We start from the raw sequence: 24,440 nt of genomic DNA on the forward strand, positions 1-24,440 counted from the left end.
GACTCTCTGCTGTCTGTATCGCTTGTCTTCTCGTTATCAGTGGTCAGCTCACGTAGCACTTTGTATAAATACAGCAGCTGGGCTGTTTTTCTGTAAATTCTTACAAAAGGGAAAGTAAGGGCATGAACTGGACTCAGGATGGCCCTTTTGACGAGTGACAATGTCAGAATCCAGTCAGGCAGCCCCGGGCTGAGAGAAGCCACCCCCTGGAAATGGGATGAGAGGGGTGCATCCAAGGCAAGGGGCTGAGAGGAGGAAGGGCTGCAGTGTTGGAGTAGTGGGACTGGGGATAGACAGCCTCTTCCTACGAATACCATTAGGCCTGCTGTATAGATAGGTTTCTGGTGTCACCAAGCTAGCAGATGGCTACTGTGGGAGCTGCCCCAAGCCACACTGATGGATGCTTCCACCAAATCTCAGGAGGCTGCTGGGTAAACGTGAGGGAGTTGGCATCTTAGGGTCAGAGTGACCAGGAGAGTTTTGGTGGAGAGGGTACCTGTGGTGGGGGCCAGAGCCATACCAGGTACCCGCTGTGCAGTAGCCTCAGAGCCCTGGTCCTCCATCCCACAGCACTTTCCCCTAAGTGCTGATTTTCCTGACCTGCTGGTCTAGGAATGGATTTACTGAAGAGTCACATGCTACCAGTGTAGTCCCTGTAGTTGTAGTACCAGACTAAGCTCTGCCTGCCCTAGAGCCAGCTTAGGTCCAGCTGGAAGCAGGGGTCTCATCTTCCAAAGCTAGCTAGGACCCATCTTTGAAACCTCGGACAGCTTTTCCACTTGACTGGTGCAACCCAAACACAGGATAAGCTGGACAGTATAGTTCTGCAGCATGAGACCCCTTGGAGGAGCTGCTCCTGACTATGGAAAGGCATGCCACTTTCCGACTGCTCAGGGAAGGGGAGTTCTTCAGCTTCTACTGGGGACTCTTTCCTCCTCTGGGCCAAGAATCTGGCTTCAAGGAGAGGGAGAGAGCAAGTGCCATCTATTCCTGTGACATTCCCACCTTAATCCTCCACTAGTCTGACCTCTGGCTTTTGAGCAGTCCACGGAAATTCATAGACGAGAAAGGGCTCTAGACCAGCCTCAGCAGCTCTTGTTGCTAGCAGCTCTGTCATGGATTCCAAGTCCCACTCCCACCCCCCAAAAAAAACTTTCAGGCGCCTGAGAATCAACACTGCCTATTGGATTCTTGCTGTCCTGGGAGGGGGTGGCAGCGAGGTGGCCTGCAGAGATGGACTCTTTTGCCAAGAGTAGAGGAAATGGAAATATCCATTTATGTGATGGATAGAGAACCGTTGTCCTTAGAGGTGGGGACAAGGGGAAGATAGAGGGAAACTGGGCAAGCAAGGAGGCTGGTACCCAGTGTTGAAGATACTCTTCCTGAGGAAATATATTTATCCCCTCCTTATATGGTGCCAAGGACAAACCAAAGCACAATTCCATCAAAGTTCAACTTGGGGAACCAATGAGTTTATTGGACTTACAGAGCATGGATGGGGTGCTGCTTACAGGAGTGTGGGTGACAAAGCAACCATACCACCAAAACACCTCATGCCAGCACGGATGAGAATGATCCCATATCTGCAAAGATGGAAACCTCTCGCATTTTAGTTCACCTTCCACAGGTTGCATAATCTGCCCCCTGAGACCATGAGGCCATGTACAATTAGGACACAATTACAATTGGCTGAGAGGTGCAGGAGAGAGGAGCTGGAATCACAGTTGGGGGTCGAATGACCCTCCGCACCTCCTGCTTCCTTGACTGAATGTCACAGGCAACAGACCTGATCTTGAGGGTCTTTAAAAAGTAGTCACAGCTTCTCTGATGAAGATGATGGCCGTGGGGCTATTCTCGCCACTCAGAGGCTGAAGCTGGGCCAGGAACCCATAGTCTCACCTGGAGCCTGGCTTACTTCTTGCTGAGCTCCTTAGCGCGACAGGTAGCTGCTTCCACCGCGCTCATGGCGGCTGCCCGCAGGCCGCCCTTCTCTAGGGCGTGAAGCCCATGGATGGTGGTTCCAGCTGGTGTGAGCACATCTGTCCGAAGCTGGGCTGGGTGCTTCCCTTCCTGCTGCAGCATCTTGGCTGTCCCCTGGGGAGAAGAGTTTAAGGGAGAGTTATGGAGGGGCAGTTACACGTTTCCCCCGCCTGTCTGAAGTTGGCAGGTGTGTCTGCCTGTTTTCTGGAGATAGCACACACTCCTGAGCACAACCTTCCCAGCGTTCTCCCGATGAACCCTTCACTCACCAGCAGAGTCTGGGCAGCAATGCGGTGGGCCAGGCCACTGGGCATGCCCATCTTGATGGCACCTTCAGCTAGGGCCTCCGAGAATGTGCACACCTGTAGCAATAGCATTGGGAGTGGGAAGGGGGAATGTCAAGGTTGACATTCTGCTGGACACAGCTCCCAGCTAGAGAATACTCTGAACATAGTTCTCAACCTGTGGGTCACGACCCCTTTGGGAATTAACAATCCTCTTCTCAGGGGTCACCTAAGATCATCAGAAAACACAGATATTGCTGGGTAGTGGTGATGCAGACCTTTAATCCCAGCACTCGGGAGGCAGAGGCAGGCGGATCTCTGTGAGTTCGAGGCCAGCCTGGTCTATAAGGGCTAGTTCTAGGACAGGCTCCAAAGCTACACAGAGAAACCCTGTCTCGAAAAACAAAGAAAACAAAAACCAATATGGTTGGGGGTCACCACAACAACTGTATTAAAGGGTCGTAGCATTAGGAAGGTTGAGAACCATTGGCTCAGAACCATGAGAAAGAAGGCCCTGAACATGGTCACAGATAGCTGAGGCTCTAAGGCCTAAACCCAGAGTTTGGTAAAGTGGCCAGCCTCTCGCATTTTAGTTCTGAGATAGCAGAGCTCACTGGTGGCCCATGGACCACTTGAGACCCCAAGGCTTGACTCTGAGACCTTGAGAGCAGGGCCTTTGAGGGTATGGGGAAGACAATACTCACAAAGGCCACACCACTGCCACTGAGGCCAGTATGGATATCTACGTAGGACTCAGGAACCTCTATGCACTGCCCGCAGGCCTCCAGCAAGTTCTGTAGGAGCTTAGCGTCGTCATTCCTGGCATGGTGGCCCCGGGCCATCACCATGGCCCCCTCCTGGACTACGCAAGGTAGATTGGGAGAGACTCGCAACACTCGTGTTTTCGGGGGCAGTAGCTGGACAAAAGAGAGCTTGGTGTCAGGTATCCTATGAGACCGGGCTTGCTAGGCAAACACCTCAGCTAAATGCGGTCTCTAGACCCCACTTCCCAGGCAGTGGCAGAACATGGCCCCAGCCACCTAATCCTGGTGGGCCAACTAATGACCTCTGGAGGTGGTCTGGGATGCTAACTGCCTCCCACGCAGGCCGGCGGAGCCTATTTCATAGACTACTCACCTCCTCCAGCGAGCTCAGAGGGATCCCAGCAGCCACAGAGACCACGATGTGCTCACTCGTAACGACGGAGGCCACCTCTGCCAGAACATCTGGCAGAACCTGAGGCTTGGTGGCAAAGATGATAAGTGAACAGCTCTGCAGCACTTCCTGGTTGGAGTGAGTGGTCTGGCAACCCAGAGCCTGCACGGACACCAGCGCCAGGAATGAGGCTGTGTAAGGAGGGATCCTACCCACCCGTGTGCCATCAATCACCCTGCATCCCACGGTTCCCTCAGGCCTCTGTTGTTACAAATGTCTGTACCAGTCATACTCTCAAATGCCTAAGAAAAACCCAATGGCCCTGAGCCTCACAGAGTCCAAGATTTACCTTCTGGAACCTTCCCTCCTAAAATTTATTTTTATTTTATTGGTGTTTTGCCTGTATGCCTGTTTATGTGAGGGTGCTGGATCCTGAAGTTACAGACAGTTGTGAGCTGCCATGTAGGTGATGGGAGTTAAGCCCGGGTCTCCTGGAAGAGCAATCAGTGCTCTTAACCACTGAGCTATCTCTGCAGCCCTGGAACCTTCCCTCTTAATTAGTGTCCACAACTACCCTACACAGGAATACAATCTGCTCTAGTCTTCCAGAAGTTTTTCCTGGCCTTTGACCTCTCCTTCTCCAGGACAAACCAAGCCATCTCAAACCTTCAGCCATACCTGGCCCTGAAAATGCTTCAGAAGGACAAGCCCCTAAGTCCCACTCACCCTGAAGTGGCAGAGGTTCTTGTCTGTTGGTGCACTGGCCAGCACTTGCTTAGCTTCCACTTTTCCTGGATAGAAAGCCAAAAGCTGGTGAGGGCTGGGAAGATAGGAAAGAGCTAGCCTAGGCCATTGTTAGCCTAAGGCTCCATAGGATCACAGGAGGGATGCTTATCTTTGCTGCTGAGCAATCAAGTGAATTGTATTTGAATGCCATTGCCAACACTGCTGTAGGATACTGGGGCCAGGAACCTGCCTGATTCTGACCAGACACAGAGCCCATGGGTCCCTGCTTTCAGGGAAGGGGCAGCTGACTGGTGCACTTAGGTCTGTTGGTCAAAATGCAAAATCTTTGCAGGAACACCAGGACTGCATAGGGACATAGCTGGTAAAGAGTCTGGAGAGACTGCTCCGAAGTTGAGAATACTTGCGGCTCTTGAAGATGACCTGGGATAGGTTCCCAGGACCCACATGGCGATGACAACCATCCATAACTCCACCTCAGTGGAGCCAGTGCCCTCCTCTGGCCTCCGCAGGCACCAAGCACACACACACACACACACACATACACACACACACACACACTCTTGCGCGCACGTACATGCACACACACGTACACACACACATGTACACACACATGCACACACAGTGCACAAACAAAACACACATATAAAATAATCTTTTAAAAAATTAGCTTATCTGATAAAGACCTGACAGGGGAGAAGCTCCCTTGCAACAGGGCAAGTGTGCTGGGATGTTTTGAGGAGACTAAATGCCTGTTTGGTAGAAATCATGTTTTTGGAGGGTGTAGAGGTAGAAAGGTGGAAGCGTACCCCACAACCTGAACATAGAGGCTGCTAATCATGTCAGTGACAGTTGGTATAGCACCAAGAGGCAGGTGAACTGCCAGGTTTTACATGTAAACACCGTGAGACTTGTAGGAAGCCACTCTCTCATGATCATACTGCTCTGGACTTTGAAGTACAACCGAAAGCAGGGAGCCAAAGGTCACCGACTTTCTCTACCTGCAAGCTGTATGTAAAGTAGTCAGGCCAGTATTGACAGCCCCTGCTATGTACCAGCAGTCCTCAGCCTCCCTTCTCAACCCACCCTCCAGCAGACTGCAGACATCTGGCACAGGTGGAGACACTGTGACCTTGCCATTCAAGGTATTGTTGGCTCTAGAGAAGACACACCAGGGATGGCAGACACTCTCCAGTACACAGAGCCAATCCTCTTCCTCCCACGCAGCTGCCCACCTCTGAAAGTGGAGTTGATGCGTGAACAGAAAACAGAGTGAGGAGGAGGCCAGGAAGTTGGACACTTAATTTGGCATTAAAGCCAGTCCAATCTAAGATAAAATTGATTTGCGTCACATATGGAACTATAAAATTCACAGTCACGTTAAGGAAATAAGTCAAAAGTAAGCCCACCATTCGTGGCTCATGCCTTTAATCTCGGGAAGCAGAGGCAGATCTCTGAGTTTAAGGTCAGCCTGATCTACCAAGGGAATCCAGGACAGCAAGGGCGACACAGAGAAACCCTGTCTCGAAAAACAAGGGGGAAAAAAAGCAACAAATAAACAAGCAAAACCGTGACAAAGAAAGTCATGAATGAAGTTAATGGCAATTCTTTAATTCAATACATTTAAAGGAATATCATCCAACAATACCAACAGAGTTAAATAAAATAAGCTGGGCTTTTTTTCCACACCACGCCTGGCTCGCCCACCCACCCACCCTCGTGGGAAAAGGGCTGCAGGCTCAGGGCCCAGGGACCCTGGAGACCTTGATGGAAGGCTACCGTAGGGTTCTCATCCAGGAACATGGCGAGTTCACCCCACTGGCCCTTGGGTGAACCATTTGTGCCCTTCCCGCCAAGGATTAAGGGTTCTTCCCATAGTAAAGCCCCCCCAACCAGGCCTCGCCTCCCCACCTGCTCGTATGAGGCCTTGAGCAATGGCCTCCGCCATGCGGCCTGCGCCCACGAAGCCCACACGCAGAGAATCAGACCCCGCAGCCGCCATCGTGCTCCGGATGGCCGTCTCAGGTCCCTACGGCAGCGAGCCCCGCCCACTAGAGGCGCTTTGATGGACAGAAGCGACTGGGCGGGTTCCGGGAGGCAAGGGGATGGAGAGGGGCGAGTTCGGGGCGGGGCGGGGCGGAGAGAGGAGGAGCGGGGCGCTAAGGTCTGCGTTTTGTTGTTTGAGGTGGGATTTCTCAAGCCTGGGTGAAGCAGCAGGCGACTTTGCTGAGGGAAAAGGGAGAGGAAGGTGGTAGAGCTAGTCCTAGCCAGGATGTCTGATTCGACCTGGAATATCCGAAGCTGGAGTCTCCCCAAAAGCCGTGCAGAGAGGTTTGGAGGGAAAGCTCCAACCACCCTACGATGGGGCTGGGAGTGTACGGCTGTTGCCTACTTTATACGCCTTGATCCTCCGTGCCAGTTCTGGTTCTCCAGATTAAAGAGAACACTAACTAATCAGTCAATCAGCATACAGTCTTTTTTGAGGGGTGGGGGACAGGGATGGTGTTTCGAGACCAGGCTGGTCTCCAACTCAGAGATCCACCTGCCTCTGCCTCCTGAGTGCTGGGACTAAAGGCGTGCGCCTTCACTGCGCAGCTGTTTTAAAAAAAACATTTTGTTTGCTTTAGTGTTTCACCGGGATTTAATTCCACATACAATTCTTAAGGATTATAGTCATTTAGCTGAAGTGAGAGAGCACAGAAAGGGCAGGTAAAACAAGCTTATGCACAGACGGGGAACAAAGGCACAAGACCAGATGATCAAGGTCCCCACTCAAACTACTACACTTTATTTTTATTACTGAAGTAGCTTCGAGTCAAAAGTATACACAGACTTCCTACAAACTGGGTAAAGGTAATTGCTGCTGACTTTTGGTTTTGGTGCTTCTTCGAGGCAGGGTTTCTCTGTGTAGCCCTGGCTGTCTTGGAATTCTCTCTGTAGACCAGGCTGGCCTTGAACTCAGACCCACCTGCCTTTGCCTCTCCAAGGTCTGGAATTAAGTGCATGCACCACCACTGCCCAAGTTTTTGTTGTTATTGTTTTTAATGTGTTAAAATTAGGCAAAATGGAACGCAGTACTTAGAAGCCCACCACCAAATTTACAAGGGCAATGCTGTGCTTGGACTGTGAGGTCCCACAGTTAGAGCTGGTGTCCCCTGCCTGCCACAACTGGAACGCGATGCACAGTCCTTTCCTCTGGCATGGCATGAGCTGTGCTCCCTGATCTTTCCCACGAGTCTGCCTGATGATGGATGGAAACCCGGAAGGCCAGGAGCTAAAGACTAAAGCTAAACAAAACTTCCCCTGGGTACAGTTGTCTTAGTAACAGTAGAAAGCAGACTGACACAGGGAACTTAGAATCCTTCCTATATACAGGGACAAAAATCTACAGGAATGTCCATGGAGAGGTGGGGGATAAGGGACATTTATAGGAACAAGACCGTAAGGAATTTTCATTTTCTGGGCTACAACCAACAGCACCTGGTTGAGACTTGGCCTGCTGGAAAATGCGTGCTGCCTAGTCAGAGTAGTCAAGGTATTCTGACTCTTAGAACATGACACAGCACAGACTGGTGGGTGTTCGACAGGTGTGAATGTCCCGCAGGTTCTCATCAGCTCAGCTCTTTCTGGGGGCAGGAGGGGTACATTCTTAATGCCCCGGTTTCCCTCCCCCCCCCAACTTCGTGGATTCTCATCAGAGGAATAAGTTTAAAAGAAATTTGAAGATGGGGGGGGGGCAGAGGAGACTGGGAAGGCATGAACCAGAGGGACACTGGTCAGGACATCGGTGAGGCCAGCAGATACTGCTTTAGAGGGTGAAAGGCCAGGCAGGCCATGGACTGTCCTGCTAGAAGACAAAAGGCCTCAGATGCAGGCTGAGCACCAAGGGTTAGTGAATGCGGAAAACAATTGGGTCTGTTTAGCATTCCTGGGACGTGAGAGGCAGAATGTATAGGAAGGGTGGCCTGGGCTGAGGAAATCTGAGCAAGCGATGAGACCGCAGCAGGCAGACTGATCACCTGAGGAAAGGGCAGTGGGGTGGAATGGCTGTGGTTTCTGTGGGGAGGGATGCGGAGCTGTGAGTTGTCAACTCTGACGGCATCTGGAATTAACTAGAACAAAAGCGCCCCGGCAAGCCTGCGAAGGGTTTTCTTAAGATTATCTGAAGCAGGAAGACCCGCCCTAAATCAGGGCAGTGCCTTCTGGTGGCAGCCCAGATAACAGCACATAGAAGAAACCTTTTGTCTGTGTGTTGATGCCAAGTCCATCTAGGATCCCAATGTACACCGTACACAGAAGACAGGCAACTCTCCAGGAGGCCAGGCGGGTACTGCTGAGGCATCCTGCCTCACTGAACAATTACTGGATTCTTGGCCTCCCCAGTATTAGTCATTATTGCTGGGCTACCCAGAGCACATCCTGTAGCCCAGTCTAGAAACCGCTGAATATGCACATGTAACAGTTCTGACTAGTCCGGCAGCCCATCGTCAGCTTCAGCTATGTGGCTGGTGGTCATGAGTCACCGCCTGCGACAGTCATAACGTATTACACAAATGCCCATCATTACTCCTGCCTTCCTGGAGCTGGCCCTTGAGTCTTGAGAATAAATGCTCACCTCTGCTCTCCCCAGTCTTCAGGGGCAGTGGTAGCTCCATTTCAAGACTGGGAGGGGGGCTGGAGAGATGGCTCAGAGGTTAAGAGCATTGCCTGCTCTTCCAAAGGTCCTGAGTTCGATTCCCAGCAACCACATGGTGGCTCACAACCATCTCTAATGGGGTCTGGTGCCCTCTTCTGGCGTGCAGGCATACACACAGACAGAATATTGTATACATAATAAATAAATAAATATTTAAAAAAAAAAAAAGACTGGGAGGAGTTGAGGGGCCTGTAGCTTCCAGTCCCAGTCATCATGGACAAGGAAAAACCCTAACAGTCTTAGCCAAATGGAATCTAGGATGGGAGCCTAGAAATGACTCAGAGCTGCTCCAGGAGAGGCTCCAAACCAACAGAGAAACCGTCTCAAAAAACAAAAACAAACATGAAACAAAAAATAAAAGCGGGCTGGAGAGATGGCTCAGTGGTTAGGAGCACTAACACTACCTGCTCTTTCAAAAGTCCTGAGTTCATTTCCCAGCAGCCACATGGTGGCTCACAACCATCTGTAATGAGATCTGGTGCCCTCTTCTGGCCCACAGGGACATATGCAGGCAGACCACTGTATATATTTTTTTAAAAAAATATATTTATTTATTCATTTATTTATTTATTATGTATACAATATTCTGTCTGTGTGTATGCCTGTAGGCCAGAAGAGGGCACCAGACCCCATTACAGATGGTTGTAAGCCACCATGTGGTTGCTGGGAATTGAACTCAGGACCTTTGGAAGAGCAGGCAATGCTTTTAACCTCTGAGCCATCTCTCCAGCCCCACTGTATACTTAATAAATAAATTTAAAAAATAAAAATAAAAGCCATGACAAGCAATCCCAAAGTGACCTACCTCTACCCACAGCACCCTTAAATAGAGCCTCCTGTGCTGCACCAATTGGCTTGGATTTGACCATCTTGACACTGAGCATAGAAAAGTCCATGATATCACCACTCAGGTGGCTAGAGCTGACTAACAAGACCAGGCCCGGGGTCCTAGTGAAGTGTGAACCATCCATCACCAATCTCCCTGCAGGTCCATCCTTGTATCCCCTGATGGCCCACTGAATCTGTCCAAATTGAGATCCACCAAGGTCCTCAAGTCTGAGGCAGAGAGGTCTGTGTGTGACCACAGTCGAAGGGCTAAGCATAAGATCCAGACTGTTAGGGAGGTACCCTGCCCTATACCTGAGTCTGCTGACATCTGACCTACACTGTCTGCTACCTTGATGGAGGAGAGTTATCTGTCTGTGTTGCTTTCATTGGTTAATTAATAAAGAAAACTGCCTTGGCCCTTTAAGAGACAGAAAATTAGGTAGGCGGAGTAGACAGAACAGAATTGTGGGAACAAGGAAGCAGAGTTGGGGAGACACTTCAGGCAGTCGCCATAGGGAGTCTCCATGCTTCTCCTCTCCGAGATGGACGCAGGTTAAGATCTCTCCTGGTAAGCCATACCTCGTGGTGCTACACAGATTACTAAACATGGGTTAAAGGAAGATGTGAGAATTAGCCAATAAGAGGCTGAAACTATGGGCCAGGCAGTGTTTTAAAAGAATACAGTTTCCGTGTAATTATTTTGGGCAAAGCTAGCTGGGTGGCGGGACGCAGCCCCGCCGCTTCACACTACACTACCTGACACCCACATCTGCACCTTCTGGTCCTTCACATGGGGACTCTTGCCTTGGACCTAGTAGCTCATAGGAACTAAGTAGCACAAGGGAACAGTGGGCCCCAGGACTGGACAAGCTAGGAAGGCTCCATTGTGGGGAGGGGAAGGCTGGACACAGCTTCTGAGCCCAGGCTTATGAAAATCAATTTTATTGGTTTCTAGACAAGGGACAGCAGGACCAGCATGGATGCAGAGGTTGGGGCGGAAGCAGACAAGCAAAGTATTGGTCTGGCCTTTCCCCGAGGATGGATAAACACGGACCCTACCGGACAGCTGTATGGGGCCACCTGGCAGAAGCCAGCATGTGGCTTAGGTTGCTGGATGCTAGCCTCAGTTCTCGGCAAGATCTGAGGTGACCACTGACTGGGCATTGCCAGCCGAGCACCTGCTTGTCCCGTGCTTCACTTCCGGGCCTGCTCATAGTTGTCAGTGAACCAGGCACAGGTCTCCTTTACAGCTGCAGAGGCAGACAGATGAGAGGCGGTGACCACCCGCCCTCCCTGCCCTCCCCAGAGGTAGGAGGCTCCACCCACACACCCTAAACTAGTGTCCAGCTTTCTAGTGGATATAGCCTCTGAGGAGGGCTTGGTAACCAAGCCTGCAGGGCCTCACATGGAGGCTCATATGGAGGCAGAGCCCACTGCAGGGAACAGGGAGGAAGAGTTGATGCTGAAGTCCAGAGCTAACAGGGGTAGTAAGGGTTCTGGGAAGGACAGCTCACCTTGCTTGAAAGGTGTGAAACGGAAGTCAGGCAAGTAGGACCGAAGCTTGCCATTGCTGGCTGTCTTCTTATACTGTCCATCTGACTTTGTTGAATCAAACTGGACGCCTCGGTCAAGGCTATAGCAGAAGAAACACTACCTATTTGCCCTACCTGGAACCTGTCTTTTCCTGGAACAGGTCCAGGACACAGCAGATCCCCTCCTATTGCCAGGGTGAACACCACCAGAAACAAGATGGTGCTGTGTTGGCCATGCTAAAGGGGAAGCCACAATATCCCACCACAGCACCCCACCGTCAGCCCATCCCTGGGGTCAAAGGATACAGTGACTTCCCCACAGAAGCCCATTGCCTCCACTACAGCCTCGGCCGCCTCCTTGATGGACACTTCATCTTCCTCGCCCACTGTGGGGAACCACAGGCCAGCAGTCAGTCAGGCCTCCCTGTCCAGACCCTTAGGGGCATGTCTGCTCCCACTCGTCAGGGTAGACACGGGTCCTGCCCTGCGGCAGGAAAGGAAAGCTGCAGAGTGCCCACCTGAGAGGATGATGGGCTCCACCTCACTGTACTCCCGCAGGACCCAGATGAAGAGCCGGGCCAGGTCCTGGAGGTCAGAGACTTAGGTCAAACCCACAAGTGAGTACCAAATGCCCCTAGTGGGGAGACTGCACTGCTGTTTCTGCTCCTTTGGGGGCACAGCCAGCGTTCACCCTGGATAAAGGCCCCTCACCCAGACTATACTCTCTCCTACTGAACCCAAGTTGCACCCTTGGGGACTTGGCATTTTCAAGGACTGTTTCCTATGCCACCACTTCCCACACAGCCTTCTGGGATGACCATGCTGCCCCTACACATACCAGAGAGTAGATGAACTGCCTCCGTGGCTTCCCCGTCCCCCACACAGTCAAGGCTGAACCATTACCTACAGACGGGGCAGAGGTCAGAGCTCTGCATCCGTAGGCAGCACCCCGCCCACCCCACAGCTGAGCCCAGGGCCCCTTCAGGCAGGTAACCTGCGCCAGGCGTGTGCTGGACAGCTTCACTCACTCTTGGCCAGGTGCACCTTATGGATGAGGCCAGGCAGCACATGGCCATCTTCGATGTTGAAGTTGTCATGAGGCCCGAAGACATTGGTGGGGATGACAGCGGTGAAGGTACAGCCATGCTGCTGGAAGTAGGCCCTACAAAGACACAGTGTCTCCTGACCTCATCCCCAGCTCCTTCTGCAACTGTATAAATGAGGCAGCGACAACAACGCCTCACTAACCCAGGGGTCCATCCTCCCCTCTTCAAGGAGGCCTGGGCAAGACCAAGAAGTAGTACCTGTTCTGCACGTCAATCATCCTCTTGGCGTATGAATACCCAAAATTGCTGCTGTGCGGTGGACCGTTGTGGATCTACAAGGAGCAGGAGAGACACTGAGAACCCCCACCTGGTTCCGCCCACACCCTCAGGTCCCACCCCAGGAGGCCCTGCCCCTCACCATTGTCTCATCAATAGGATAGGTGGTCTTGTCAGGGAAGATACAGGTGGACAGGCAGGAGACCACCTTGCGAGTGCCCACCTCGAAGGCTGAATGCAGGACATTGTCATTGATGTGCACATTCTTCCTCTGCAGTGGGTAGCACACGCGGGTTAGATATTGTGGGTTATTAATTTAAGATGTGTTACATTCATTGATGCTGTGGAATATTTGTTTAATGATGCAAAGATGTGTTGCATTCTTTTATGTTGCATTTGTTTAACTCTGTGAATTGTATTACTTTGCCTGGCTAAACTACCTGACCGATCTAATAAAAAGCTGAATGGCCAATAGCTAGGCAGGAGAGGGATGGGCAGGGCTGCCAGGCAGAGAGAATAAATAGAAGGAGAAAAAGAGAAGAGGAAAGAAGCAAGAAAAGGAGGAGAGGACACCAGAGGTCAATCACAGAGTAAAAAGGAAAGAAACATATACAGAATAAAGAAATGTAAAAAACCCAGAAGCAAAATATGGTTAAAGAGAAACAGGATAATTTAAGTTAGAAAAGCTGGCTAGAAACAAGCCCAGCTAAATTGGACATTCATAAGTAAAACTAAGTCTCCATGTATTTATTTAGGAGCTGGGTGGTAGCCCCCCCCCCCCACAAAGAGTTAAAAAGCCAACTACAGTTAGGCTGTCCATGAATGACTCCAGGTCCTTCCTGTTCCTCCTGGGAGAGACATGGGACCATAGCCTAGCTCAGATATGAGCACTATCAGTGCCTATTTATCTAAAGAGCTTCTGTGTGATGAGATTTTGTTTGTGCTCTAACAAATAAAGCTTGCCTGAAATCAGTGTGGAGCTAGCCATACTAGTGAGCCATAGAGACCAGGCAGTGGTGGCACACACCTTTAATCCCAGCACTCAGGAGATAGAGGCAGATGGATACCGTGAGTTTGAGAGTTCAAACCCATTCTGGGCTACACAAGGTTGAATCAGTCTAAAAGAGAAAAACAGCCAGGCAGAGATGGCTCACACCTTTAATCCCAATACTTGGGAATCACACGCCTATCTCTGGTTTTCTTTTAGGCTGGATAAAACTCCTGTAGCCCAGGGTGGCCTTGAATTTGCAGAGCTCTGCAGTCTGATCTTCAAGCAAGCTTTAGTTGTTAAAGCACAAACAAAACATCACCACACTTCTAGAACAAGGCTAAGCCTCCCAGCACTGACCTTATAGAAGCTGCCATTTTCTAGGGACATGGGACGGTCCTGCCCAGCTTGCCTGGGTGTGGATGCCAGAATGGTATTCTCAGGGCTCCTGAGTGCTGGACAGTTGGTAGAGATGGGGAAAACTGTATGTGGGGTTCCTACTACAAAGAAGTAGCACCCCCTTCTCAACTACAGAGGAGTCATGCCCAGCTCTATGTCTTAGTGTCTTGCCTTGCCTCTCTCCAGTTCTCTTCCCTAAATTGTTATGAGGCATACTGGTCTAAGAACAGGAAAGAGGTAGTGACCAAGCAGTTTGCTGAGAACACTGGGATGGGCAAGAAGAACTTTGAGTGACTGAGTCCTTGAGCAAATCTGGTGGGAAACTTTCCATACTATAGTGTATAGTCAGGCCAGCCAGGACAAAGTCACTGCCCAGAGGCAGGTGGGCAACTCTTCGGAGCCCAGTTCACAGAAGCAGAGATCTTATATTTTGCCCTTCTTCCTAAAGCACATGCTAGAGACACCCCAGCATCCAGAAGTGGCTGGTAGATTCAGGGAGCTGAATGACCCAAGCCTGGGAGTTGAAGGAGCCAGCAGGCTCAGTAAGCAGGAACCTGCCTCCAGTTACACAGTGTGGAATGCTGGCTCTTTCAGCTTCTCAAGCCTGCAGGTCAGCACTTGGCCAAAATGACCCCAGGGCTGTGCAAAACCAGTCCTCAGGGACTTCTTGGGAATCTGTGGAAGTTCCAAGGGCCTAAGCTCTGGGCTCCCAAGGCTTATTGTCCCCAGAATCCCAACTTACCCAGAAATCCAAGTTGTATTTGATATTCCGGAAAAGGCCGCCTACCATTGCAGCAAGATGGATGACATGGGTGGGCTGTATCTTCTGGAACAGGGCCCGGGTTTGTGCTGCATCCCTGAGGGAAGCCAGGATGTCAGGGGGCCTGGTGAGGCCCAGGGAAATCAGGCATTAGGAACCTGGGCAGTGGGTGGAGAAAGTGGATGGGTCTAAGGCTAGAAGGGCAGCCAAAGGGACAGTAGCCAAGTTCAGGACTGTAGCCGGCATTGGGTGTGGGCACCCGGAACTATAGGAGGATGTTTGCTTAGCACAACCAGCAATCGTAGCCAGATCAGCCACCTGGCAGGGAGGGCACAGACTCAAGGAGGGCTCCTGCTAGGCTCAGGGACAGGCCCAGCAGTGCACTCTTCAGCCTGGAGAGGGGACCAGGAGGAGGGGCTGGGTCTGAATATGGCTCCAACTCACGTCAGATCTGCATCTTTGGAGGAGACAAACACCCATTCCTCTCCAGGTAAGCCGGCCCCATCTGCGACCACCTTCTGGATGGCTTTGCCCACCAGTCCAGAGCCCCCTGTCACAAGGATCCTCATGGATCCCTGGGGCTCACCCATTGTGGCTGCACCTGGAGGGCCAAACGTGAGAGCTAAGGAGGATACAGGATGTGCTGCTCTCCCCACCCCATTCTCATGAGCCAATGGACAACAGGCACAGAGTTAAACTCCCAAGGAGGAGCAACCATGGCCTGCCAGGCACACCCAGCTCCGTTCCCCTAAGAAGTCCTTTGCCCTGGGCACCACAGGTTCCTGCTGGCTGCTATCCAAACTAAAGTAGCTTGTTTCCAACCATGACTCTACTAAGCAGGGGAAAGATACATCCCAACCCTACGACTGAAAGATTAGGGCTGGCAGTTCCGAGCAAAGATCGTAGCGGTTACTTGTCGCCCACACTCACCTATACAGACAGACAAGCGGCAGTACCCGTGCTTGTAGCCCCCTACCCACTAGTGCTGAGCTGATAGCCTATGTATGGCCTAGGAAAGCCTAGTTCTTCTAGGGCGCTGGAAGGCCTCGGGACGCTGAAAATACGCTCCTGCAGGATGGCTCTGGCCCAGTCGTATGGCTCTACCACCACCCAGATGAACAAGGGCCCAGCCCCTACACCCGGTGGTCCACGACTTCGCAGGCCACCCAGCCCAAGCCCACGAAGACCTCCTATGCCAGACGCACTCTTACAGCCTCGACCAACCAGCCTGTGGGGTCCCTGGTTTGCTGTGCGGCGTCCACCCAGGAGTCTCACCTGCTCCAGGTTCCACCAGTCCTAGAGCTGCTTCCGGTGCACAGTTCTCCAGCTACCCGCGGTCCAGGTGGAGGGGGCGAGGCCCTCCTGGGGAATTCTGGGAAATGGAGTCTTGGTTCTGCACCGGAGCGGCGCGGGTGATTCTGGGAAATGTCCTCCGGGCCTCAGCCTTCTGGGAAACCGAGTTCTGTAGGAGTGGCGTGGGCGCTCTGCTTAGGCCGCCAGAACTGCGAAGCTGAAGACCAAACACACTGTGGTGGTTGTACGGATACCGGTCTCTCGCAACGCAGGAGTGGTCTGGCCAGGAGGAATCTCTATTTTTTTTTCGAGACAGGGTTTCTCTGTGTAACAGCCCTAACTGTCCAGGAACTTGCTCTGTAAACCAGGCTGGCATCGAACTCACTGAGATTCTCCTGTCTATGCTGGGATCAAAGACTTGCGCCACCACCGCCTGGCCTCTAGGTGGTCAGTTGTGTATTTCAGCCAAGAATTCACAGAAGACTCGGGTTCTTTTACCTTCTGCGGCAGGACAGTGGTAGCGCATGCTTTAATCCCAGCACTCAGGAGGCAGAGGCAGACGGATCTCTGAGAGTTCCAGGCCAGCCTGATCTACAGAGCAAGGATAGCCAGGGCTACTACGTAGAGAGACCATCTGGAAAAATCAGAATCAAACAAACAAAAACTCCTACAATCCCGGCACAGGCCCCTTTGGCCAATAGTTTAAATTTTCAATATGAAACATCATTTAAGATGTTGTTGAGGCTGTTACACAGAGAAACCCTGTCTCAAAAAGCCTCATACACATCTACACTATCTATCTATCTATCTATCTATCTATCTATCTATCTATCTATCTATCTATCTATATCTATATCTCTATATAGGGCATATATGTACTATATATGTATATTATATATGTATATTATATGCATGTGTATATTTACACATAAAATGTGTGTATAAATATGTATTACATATGTATTGGTCATGAGGATCTCAGTAAGACAACAGATGCTTTAAATTTAGCTAATTATATCAACTGGGCTGGTAGTGTTGATTTAAAAATACAGACACAGGCTGAGGATATGGCTCGACAGGTGATGGAGGAGAGTTATCTGTCTCCAACGTGGTGACTAAATCCACTTAAAAACCTTGCCCGCTTGGGATCGGAAAGAAAGTTCTCTGAGACCATGCCAATGGCTCACTGCTCCCTTCCTGCACCTGGGCAGATGGCGGAATCAGGCTTAGGCGAGTGGGACAGCATTTGCCGATTCCTGCCGCCATAGAGAGAGAGGTGTTTTCAGACTGCGCGGTGCTCTGCGCGTCAGATTCGGCTGTGACTTGGATTAAAAGAGTTTCTGTGCTGCACGCTCAGTATCAAAATTAAACTGCTGAGTGCAGCTCCAATGTGGACTGCTGTGTACCTGTAACTGTGTGCAGCTCAGGGACACCAAATGACTGAGGCAGTAGCAGCTCTGGCTCTGCTCCGTCATGCCGAATTGTGCTGAGCTCAGACAGGTCTATCGCAATTACCATAATAACAGCGCAGTTAAGGTTTAGACTTGGCTGTAAACAGGTGGTACCGTATTACCTCTACCTGGCGCAACTTAAGATTTTAAGAAGTGGTTAACCTTTTAAGAAGTGCTCCTGGATAGTAAAAAATTACAGATTCACAATAGAAAAGATTCAGACATAGAAGGCCTTTAAATGGCTCACGTAGGCTTAAAAGAGAGAAAAAGAAAATATAGAGAATAAAGTTAATGCCTTAAAAAAAAAGGTTAAAGTCTTTAAAGAGACAGAGTACAGATAGTTATAGATTAAAAGAAGTAAAGTGATAGAGTAAAAATAAGCCACGTAAAAATGGAAAATTCACAGAGTCTGGATTATGTATTTTGTTGTGTTTTCTTTGATTTTTTTGACTGTAAAGGAGCTAAGTACAGAGAGACATTTCATTATATGGGCTGCCAGGCTAGACCAGAATGGACATCTTAACGGTATGACTTCAGGATTTGGATCTAAGAACATGATGCTTTGGAAAAGAGTTTCTTCTTTTGTTTTCACAGAGGACGAGACTCTGTGGATTGCTTCTATCCCAATATGGTATGATAGACCACGCCCTCCTGAAAGGTTGCTGTGAACATCTTCAAAAAATTACTTCACTCAACTGCCAACTGAGAGGAACCTAGCACACAGGTTACACCATGAAAGACCTAAATAACAGCGCCCCCATTCAGCAGGAAGCAGTTTGGAGAGAAAAAACTGCGCCCATTTTCCCAAATATTGCTTATAAATGTTCTTTTACATTTAAAGGGGGAGATGATATAGATATGAATTTGCATTGGTATAGATTTTAAGGTCAATTTTGTCATATGTATATGTATTTCTGATCTTGATTAAGCTATTGTGATTGTAGTTCATTTTAAAAACTGTAATGTATAATTAGGAAATATAGGTTGTTAATGGATAATCATTGATAATAGTTAAGCTTGTAGTCATGTTATTAGATTTTCTAGATATGTAGAGATATATTTCAGTTAGATAGACATTCTTCATATCTTTCAAAGGCTACAGAATATGGCATTTTAAATGTTTTTAATAACTTAGGGTTTTTCATGACAATGAGACACGTCTGCTCCTGGCAGCACCAATCTACTTCGAGAGGAAGATGGGCATCGAAGAGGCTACTTATGGAGTTTGTTAGCCATTTGGGCAAGAAACTGCTCTTGCCTGTACTGTTGCATAAACTGGACACAAAGAACCCGCAGAGAGAGGACTGCTGAACTTGCCTAAAGGTGAGATGGTCTTTCGGGGTTCCTGACTCATGAAAGAGTCTGCGAGACGTTCTGCAGGACACAGCAGAAAGTGACTGAACTGTCTTTGGAATTTCCTGCTTCATGGAAATGTCTGCTGGATACTTATGGGCCTGTAGGCTGAAGATGGATGCCCCAACCGTACAGAGGAACTTTGGGTGACTGTCTAGGCAGCGAGTTGTCTCTGTCATTTCTAGAGTTTGAAAGTTACTTACTTCTTGTTTACTTAGGTAGTCTTATATCCTTCTGAAGTCTTTGATGGAGTTGAAGAATGGTTCAATAGTTATAGTTTTCCTTAGTTATGATAAAAGATAAAATAGATTTAAATATGGTAACTGTAATACTTGCTTGATAACTGTTTTGTTATATGTAATTTTGCTATGTTAAAGTTGAAGCCTTTCTTTTTTGTTTAAACAGAAAAAGGGGAAATGATGGAGGAGAGTTATCTGTCTATGTTTCTTTCATTGGTTAATTAATAAAGAAAACTGCCTTGGCCCTTTAAGAACAGAAAATTAGGTAGGTGGAGTAGACAGAACAGAATTGTGGGAACAAGGAAGTAGAGTTGGGGAGACGCTTCAGGCAGTCGCCATAGGAGTCTCCATGCTGCTCCTCTCCGAGATGGACGCAGGTTAAGATCTCTCCTGGTAAGCCACACCTCGTGGTGCTACCCAGATTACTAAATATGGGTTAAAGCAAGATGTGAGAATTAGCCAATAAGAGGCTGAAACTATGGGCCAGGCAGTGTTTTAAAAGAATACAGTTTCCGTGTAATTATTTCGGGTGTAAAGCTAGCCGGCGGCCGGGTGGCCCCGCCGCTTCTCACTACAGACAGGCAGGTGCATTTGCCAACCCTCCAAGCCCAAATAAATTGTGGAAGAACTGGCACACTTGTGTTCTTGTCCACAATATCAGAATTTATTGGACAATAATAAATTCAAACAGCATAGTGATTTCACTGGGAGCGACATGCCAAGTAGTCCTGATTCCCTTGACATTGAGCTGAAGCAAACACAAGTTACAGTATTCCAATCTTTACTATGATTATTAGCTTTGAGGCTACAGATTATACATTACACAGTGAATCTATTGATCTATATTTAGCCTACAGGATGTCTCCAATGGGTTAAAGAGGTTGCAGCAGAGGTCAAGGAGTTCCAGCATGGCCAGAGAGACGGAAGCAAACTCTGACAGGAATGACGAATGGGTAGGAGTCAGATCAGTAACTGCTCTGTGAAATTCCTTTCAACTGTGTGAACCAGTGAGTTCACTGGGGTTACATCACTAAAGAGCCCACCCCAACATGAATGAAGACTTGGGAAAGCTGAAATCCTGGCGCTCTCTGCACAATTTGCAGTTAGCTGGGCGGGTCTCCCCTCCTCAACTGTCCTTGTTTCTTATATAATTTATGAATCTGGTTTTAGGGCCTTCCTGAGACCTGTGAGTTGTCTGCTTCCCAATTCTTAATGAGCCTCTCTCTGGAGTGGAATGTTTCAATATCTCTTTTTTACTGCTTGATAATTTAATAGGCGTATACGATGTATTTTCATTTAATTCATTTAATTTAATGTACATTCATTAGTTTCTTTACCCCCCCACTCCCTGAGCCCCTTCTTCTGAATGAGCCCCTTCCTAATTTTATGTCTTTTTTAATGACTTATTGACTATAATTAGGGTTGTTTTTGTATGAGCACGGGTGTAGGGTGTAGGGTGTACAGTATAAACAAATGTAACATGTCTTTTCAACTAGTATTTCACAACTAATCATCCCTTCTAATGTTTATTTTTCCTGTATAAATAAAATAAAGTAACATACTTCAGGGGGTCCTGAATTGAATCCTTAATTGACAAGTACTAGATTATATTGCCTAGCTTCCTTCCTAGAGTGGAGGACTGTCAGCTAAGCAACCTCTCTCTGTCCAGTCAAACTACACTTGTGACAACTGTGCTTTTGGTTTTGTTGTTTTGTTTTTGTCCTGGAACTCATTATGTAGACCAGGCTGGCCTTGAGCTCACAGAGATCCTCACCTGCTCTGCCTCCTGAGTGCTGGGATTGAAGGCCTGTGCCACCACGGCCTGGCTACTGAGACAGGTTTTAAACAGTCCAAAGACCTCAGATAACTGAGGAAGCTACACTGTGACCTCTGCTTGCTGCTGAAGCACAAGTCCAGCTCCAGAAGGCACTGGGTTACTTACCACACATTTTGAATAGCTTGCACCCACCCTTTGGCCGTTCAAAGCCTGAGTTGGGACTAGGGGTGTAACCCAGTCAAGCGCTTGCTTTGGAGGCACAAAGAATGGAGTTTGAGCCCATGTTTTCAAAAAGTGACCCTCTTTGGCATCTGTGGGCACTGACATACATACCAGCAAAATACCCATCAACATAACAAAAAAAGGCATGCCCTGCTGAGGAGGCAGAGACCTAGGCATCTCCGGGGCTTGTTGGCCAGCCAACCTAGCCTGTTTGGTGAGTTCCAGAGCAGCGTGACAAACTCTGTCTTTCACTATTGATTTACTAACTTATCTGATGTAGACAGGTGTTTGCACGCATGTGTATCTGTACACCACCTGCCTGTTTTGTGTCCTGGGAGGCCAGAAGGCTAGAAGAGGCTGTTGGATCCCCTGGGACTGGAGTTATGGATGGCTGGGAGCCACCCTGTGGGTGCTGGGAATTGAATCTGGATCCTGTGGAAGAGCAGCCAGTGCTCTTAAGCCACTGCTCCAGACTCTGTCTTTTGTTTGTTTGAAACAGAGGTGGATGATGCCAGAGGAGCACCACCCAAGGCTGCCCTCTTGCCAGGCATATGCACACATGTGCACCTGCACATATATAAACACACACACACACACACACACACACACACACACACACCTTGATTGTCGGGGTCCAACCCCAACATAAATTATCTCTCTGAACCGGTGTGGAAGCACGGGAATAATTGAGACACAGTTCACACAGCAATACTGGAAGGGAGTCTCAGGGTACATTTAAATCCTGAAGATCACCCGCGTTTATTTTCAAAACAACTTTTGTATCCAAAGGTTATAAAGGAGGAAGATCATTAGCATTCTGTTTCCAGGGTAGCGGGACTAAACGTCTGCAACAATGGCTGCTCTGTCACGTAGCTTAGATTAAAACCTCTTCCCATAATTACAAGAAAGGGAGCAGAACAACATTAGCATATCCTGACCCTGGCGACAGTCTGTAAGTGCTAGGTGACCACCTCAGGTGCGACCTATGGCTTGAGACCCTGGCTCAATGTATGGCTGCCACTCAATGTAAAAATATGGACCTGTGTAATATTGACCCACACTGATGAACACTAACAGCCATTTTCAACTTGACCAGACAGGGAGACTTTACTTAGCAGTCAAACAGAAGGTCCATGACTGGTGCAGTTTTTGTTTGCACCATGGACTGTAGTATAATCAGCACACGCACAACCCTTTGTTCGGGTTAAAGACTTCTGCAATTGGTTCGAACGTCCTTGTGTCACATTTCCTTTCGTATAAGCAGGCTACCTGTTTGTTTTCCAAGACAGCTGAGTGAAAACTCTATTGTTGCTGTAACCTTAAGCCCAGTTAAAGGCTTCTCTCCAGTGGCCTTTCTTTCTTTCGTCTACTTTTGTTTTTATTCATGAGTAGAGCAGGTTTATCTGGTCCTAGGAAGAGCTGTGGAGCAGGAAAACAGTAGCAAGGACAATGGTGGTGGAGACAGTGAGATCTAGGCTGTCCCAGATAGCAGCCATTAGCAGGGAGCAGAGGCTGGGACAAACTGGAGGTGGGAAATGGCCTTGGTTGCCAGAGCTGTAGGGAGCTGACAAGCTTTGAAAAAAACCAAAGCTCCCAGGCTCGTGAGGACTGAAACACTGGCCTCTGTAGGAGTTAAGGATCTGGGAGCCTGAGACTCATTCAGATGATGTAATATTAACAGTTGCTGTCCAATGCCACCACACACTTCTACTAGATGTTGAGGATTCCAGCAGCGGCGGCTGAATGCCAGGGTAACTGGTGGTTACCGAGCAGAGCAGCAAGTCATTAATCTAAGTGCCAACAACATTTAACTTCTGGCTTCTAAATTCCACTTAGGGCTTGGAGCTACAGGTAAGTGGTTCTGCCTGTGCGACCCCTCGGCGTTGGGTACTCAAAGGTCAATACTTGAAGAACTTGTTTTTACCTCAACACATCATTTCTATCCAGGTGGGACAAAAGGACTCCAGAAAGTTAACCGGAACAGAGTTTCTATTGGGGGTATCCTGGGCCACTGGCACACGGAGGGGTTGACATCTCCAGTGAGGGAGCCAACACAGTCCTTCTGTAGACTTGTGCAATTTTTAGAACAGTATGTGTGCTGAATAGTCTTTATGTCAACCTGACACAAGCTAAAGTCATCTGAGAGGAGAAAACCTCAATTAAGAAAACGCCTCCCTAAGACTGGGCTGTATGGAAGCCTGTGGGGCATGTGACTATGGGGGCGGGGGGTGTCCCAGGCCCACGCCACTGTGGTTCTGTAAGAAAGCAGACTGAGGAAGCCATGTTGAGCAAGCCAGTAAGCAGCCCTCCTCCATGGCCCCTGCATCAGCCAGATTCTCCTACCTCCAGGTTCTAACCCTGTTTGAGTTCCTGTTCTGATTTCTGTCAATGACGGACTATGATGTAGTCATAGTCCTCCCCAATTTGCATCTTGGTCATCACAGCAATAGAAACTTTTAACTAAAACAATACGTTAGAAGTGAAACCTAGGACTAGAGAAATGGCTCAGAGGTTAAGAGCACTGCCTGCTCTTCCAGAGGTCCTGAGTTCAATTCCCAGCAACCACATGGTAGCTCACACCATCTATAATGAGATCTGGTGCCCTCTCCTGGCCTGCAGGCATACATGAAGGCAGAATACCATAGACATAATAAATAATAAACAACTAAATCTTAAAAAAAAAAGAATAAAACCTAATGGTTAATTTCCAAAGGTTCCTCAAGCCAGTTTAGGTCTATATAAAAATGAACAGAAAACACTAGCCCCCTGTTATACCTGCTAATTTAGCTATCCCCCACAACTGCACCAACCTCTGCTAAGCTTTCCCTCCTCCGCAAAAAAAACCCCTAGAAGTTTAGGGTAGAAAAGCTGCACCCAAGCTTGCTTGTAAGGTCGGATCATGAGTCTGACCTTATATAGAAGAAACCTGCCCGGGGAGTTGCTTTGCTCAATATAACTGTTGTTTTTCAATTAGGCTAGACCTGGCTTACTGCATCAGTAGAGAAACTTATTATGTGTGTGTGTGTGTGTGTGTGTGTGTGTGACATAGAACCTATTAAAACCCACACAGTTTTCTGTTAATACATATGACTATTAAGATTGTACCCTCCATGGGGCTGGAGAGATGGCTCAGCAGTTAAGAACACTCATTGCTTGTTTGGGATATTTACAAATTACAAATTATTTACAAATTTACAAATTACACTTTGTAAAGATGTATTTGCTGTGACTGGTGTAATAAAAAGCTGAACAGCTAATAGCTAAGCAGGAAGTACAGGAAAGATTTCCAGGGAGAGAAAGGAAGAGGAGGAGGAATGGAGGCACCCAGGACATTAGGAGACATGGAGAGGAAACAGGAGGTGCAAGATGGAAAGAGGTAACCCATGTGAAAGAATGTAGATTACTATAAACAGGTTA

At 48.8% G+C, this 24,440-nt stretch overlaps 2 protein-coding genes across 4 annotated transcripts; both read right to left on the reverse strand.

Moving 5' to 3' along the window:
- Positions 1 to 1,444: 1,444 nt before the first annotated feature.
- On the reverse strand, positions 1,445 to 6,212 carry Pycr3 (pyrroline-5-carboxylate reductase 3). Its single transcript, XM_038342653.1, has 6 exons — positions 6,075 to 6,212; positions 4,146 to 4,210; positions 3,402 to 3,581; positions 2,969 to 3,181; positions 2,250 to 2,342; positions 1,445 to 2,094 (listed from the first exon to the last, which is right to left on the reverse strand). The coding sequence occupies exons 1-6, from the start codon at positions 6,163 to 6,165 to the stop codon at positions 1,912 to 1,914; spliced, it is 825 nt and encodes a 274-aa protein (XP_038198581.1). The 5' UTR covers positions 6,166 to 6,212; the 3' UTR covers positions 1,445 to 1,911.
- A 4,401-nt stretch (positions 6,213 to 10,613) lies between these two features.
- Gfus (GDP-L-fucose synthase) lies at positions 10,614 to 16,069 on the reverse strand. 3 transcript variants are annotated; one of them, XM_038342649.1, is made up of 11 exons: positions 15,964 to 16,069; positions 15,133 to 15,289; positions 14,671 to 14,785; positions 12,684 to 12,812; positions 12,524 to 12,597; positions 12,248 to 12,381; positions 12,058 to 12,122; positions 11,738 to 11,804; positions 11,526 to 11,605; positions 11,202 to 11,301; positions 10,614 to 10,937 (listed from the first exon to the last, which is right to left on the reverse strand). In XM_038342649.1, the coding sequence occupies exons 2-11, from the start codon at positions 15,276 to 15,278 to the stop codon at positions 10,882 to 10,884; spliced, it is 966 nt and encodes a 321-aa protein (XP_038198577.1). In that variant the 5' UTR covers positions 15,279 to 15,289; positions 15,964 to 16,069; the 3' UTR covers positions 10,614 to 10,881. The 3 variants fall into 3 exon arrangements, with proteins under 3 accessions (XP_038198577.1, XP_038198578.1, XP_038198579.1); XM_038342650.1 differs by having other exon boundaries at positions 15,894 to 15,994; XM_038342651.1 differs by having other exon boundaries at positions 15,900 to 15,984.
- Between the last annotated feature and the right edge of the window lie 8,371 nt (positions 16,070 to 24,440).

The sequence above is a fragment of the Arvicola amphibius genome, chromosome 9 (assembly GCF_903992535.2).
Source record: "Arvicola amphibius chromosome 9, mArvAmp1.2, whole genome shotgun sequence".
NCBI classification, from domain to species: Eukaryota; Metazoa; Chordata; class Mammalia; order Rodentia; family Cricetidae; genus Arvicola; species Arvicola amphibius.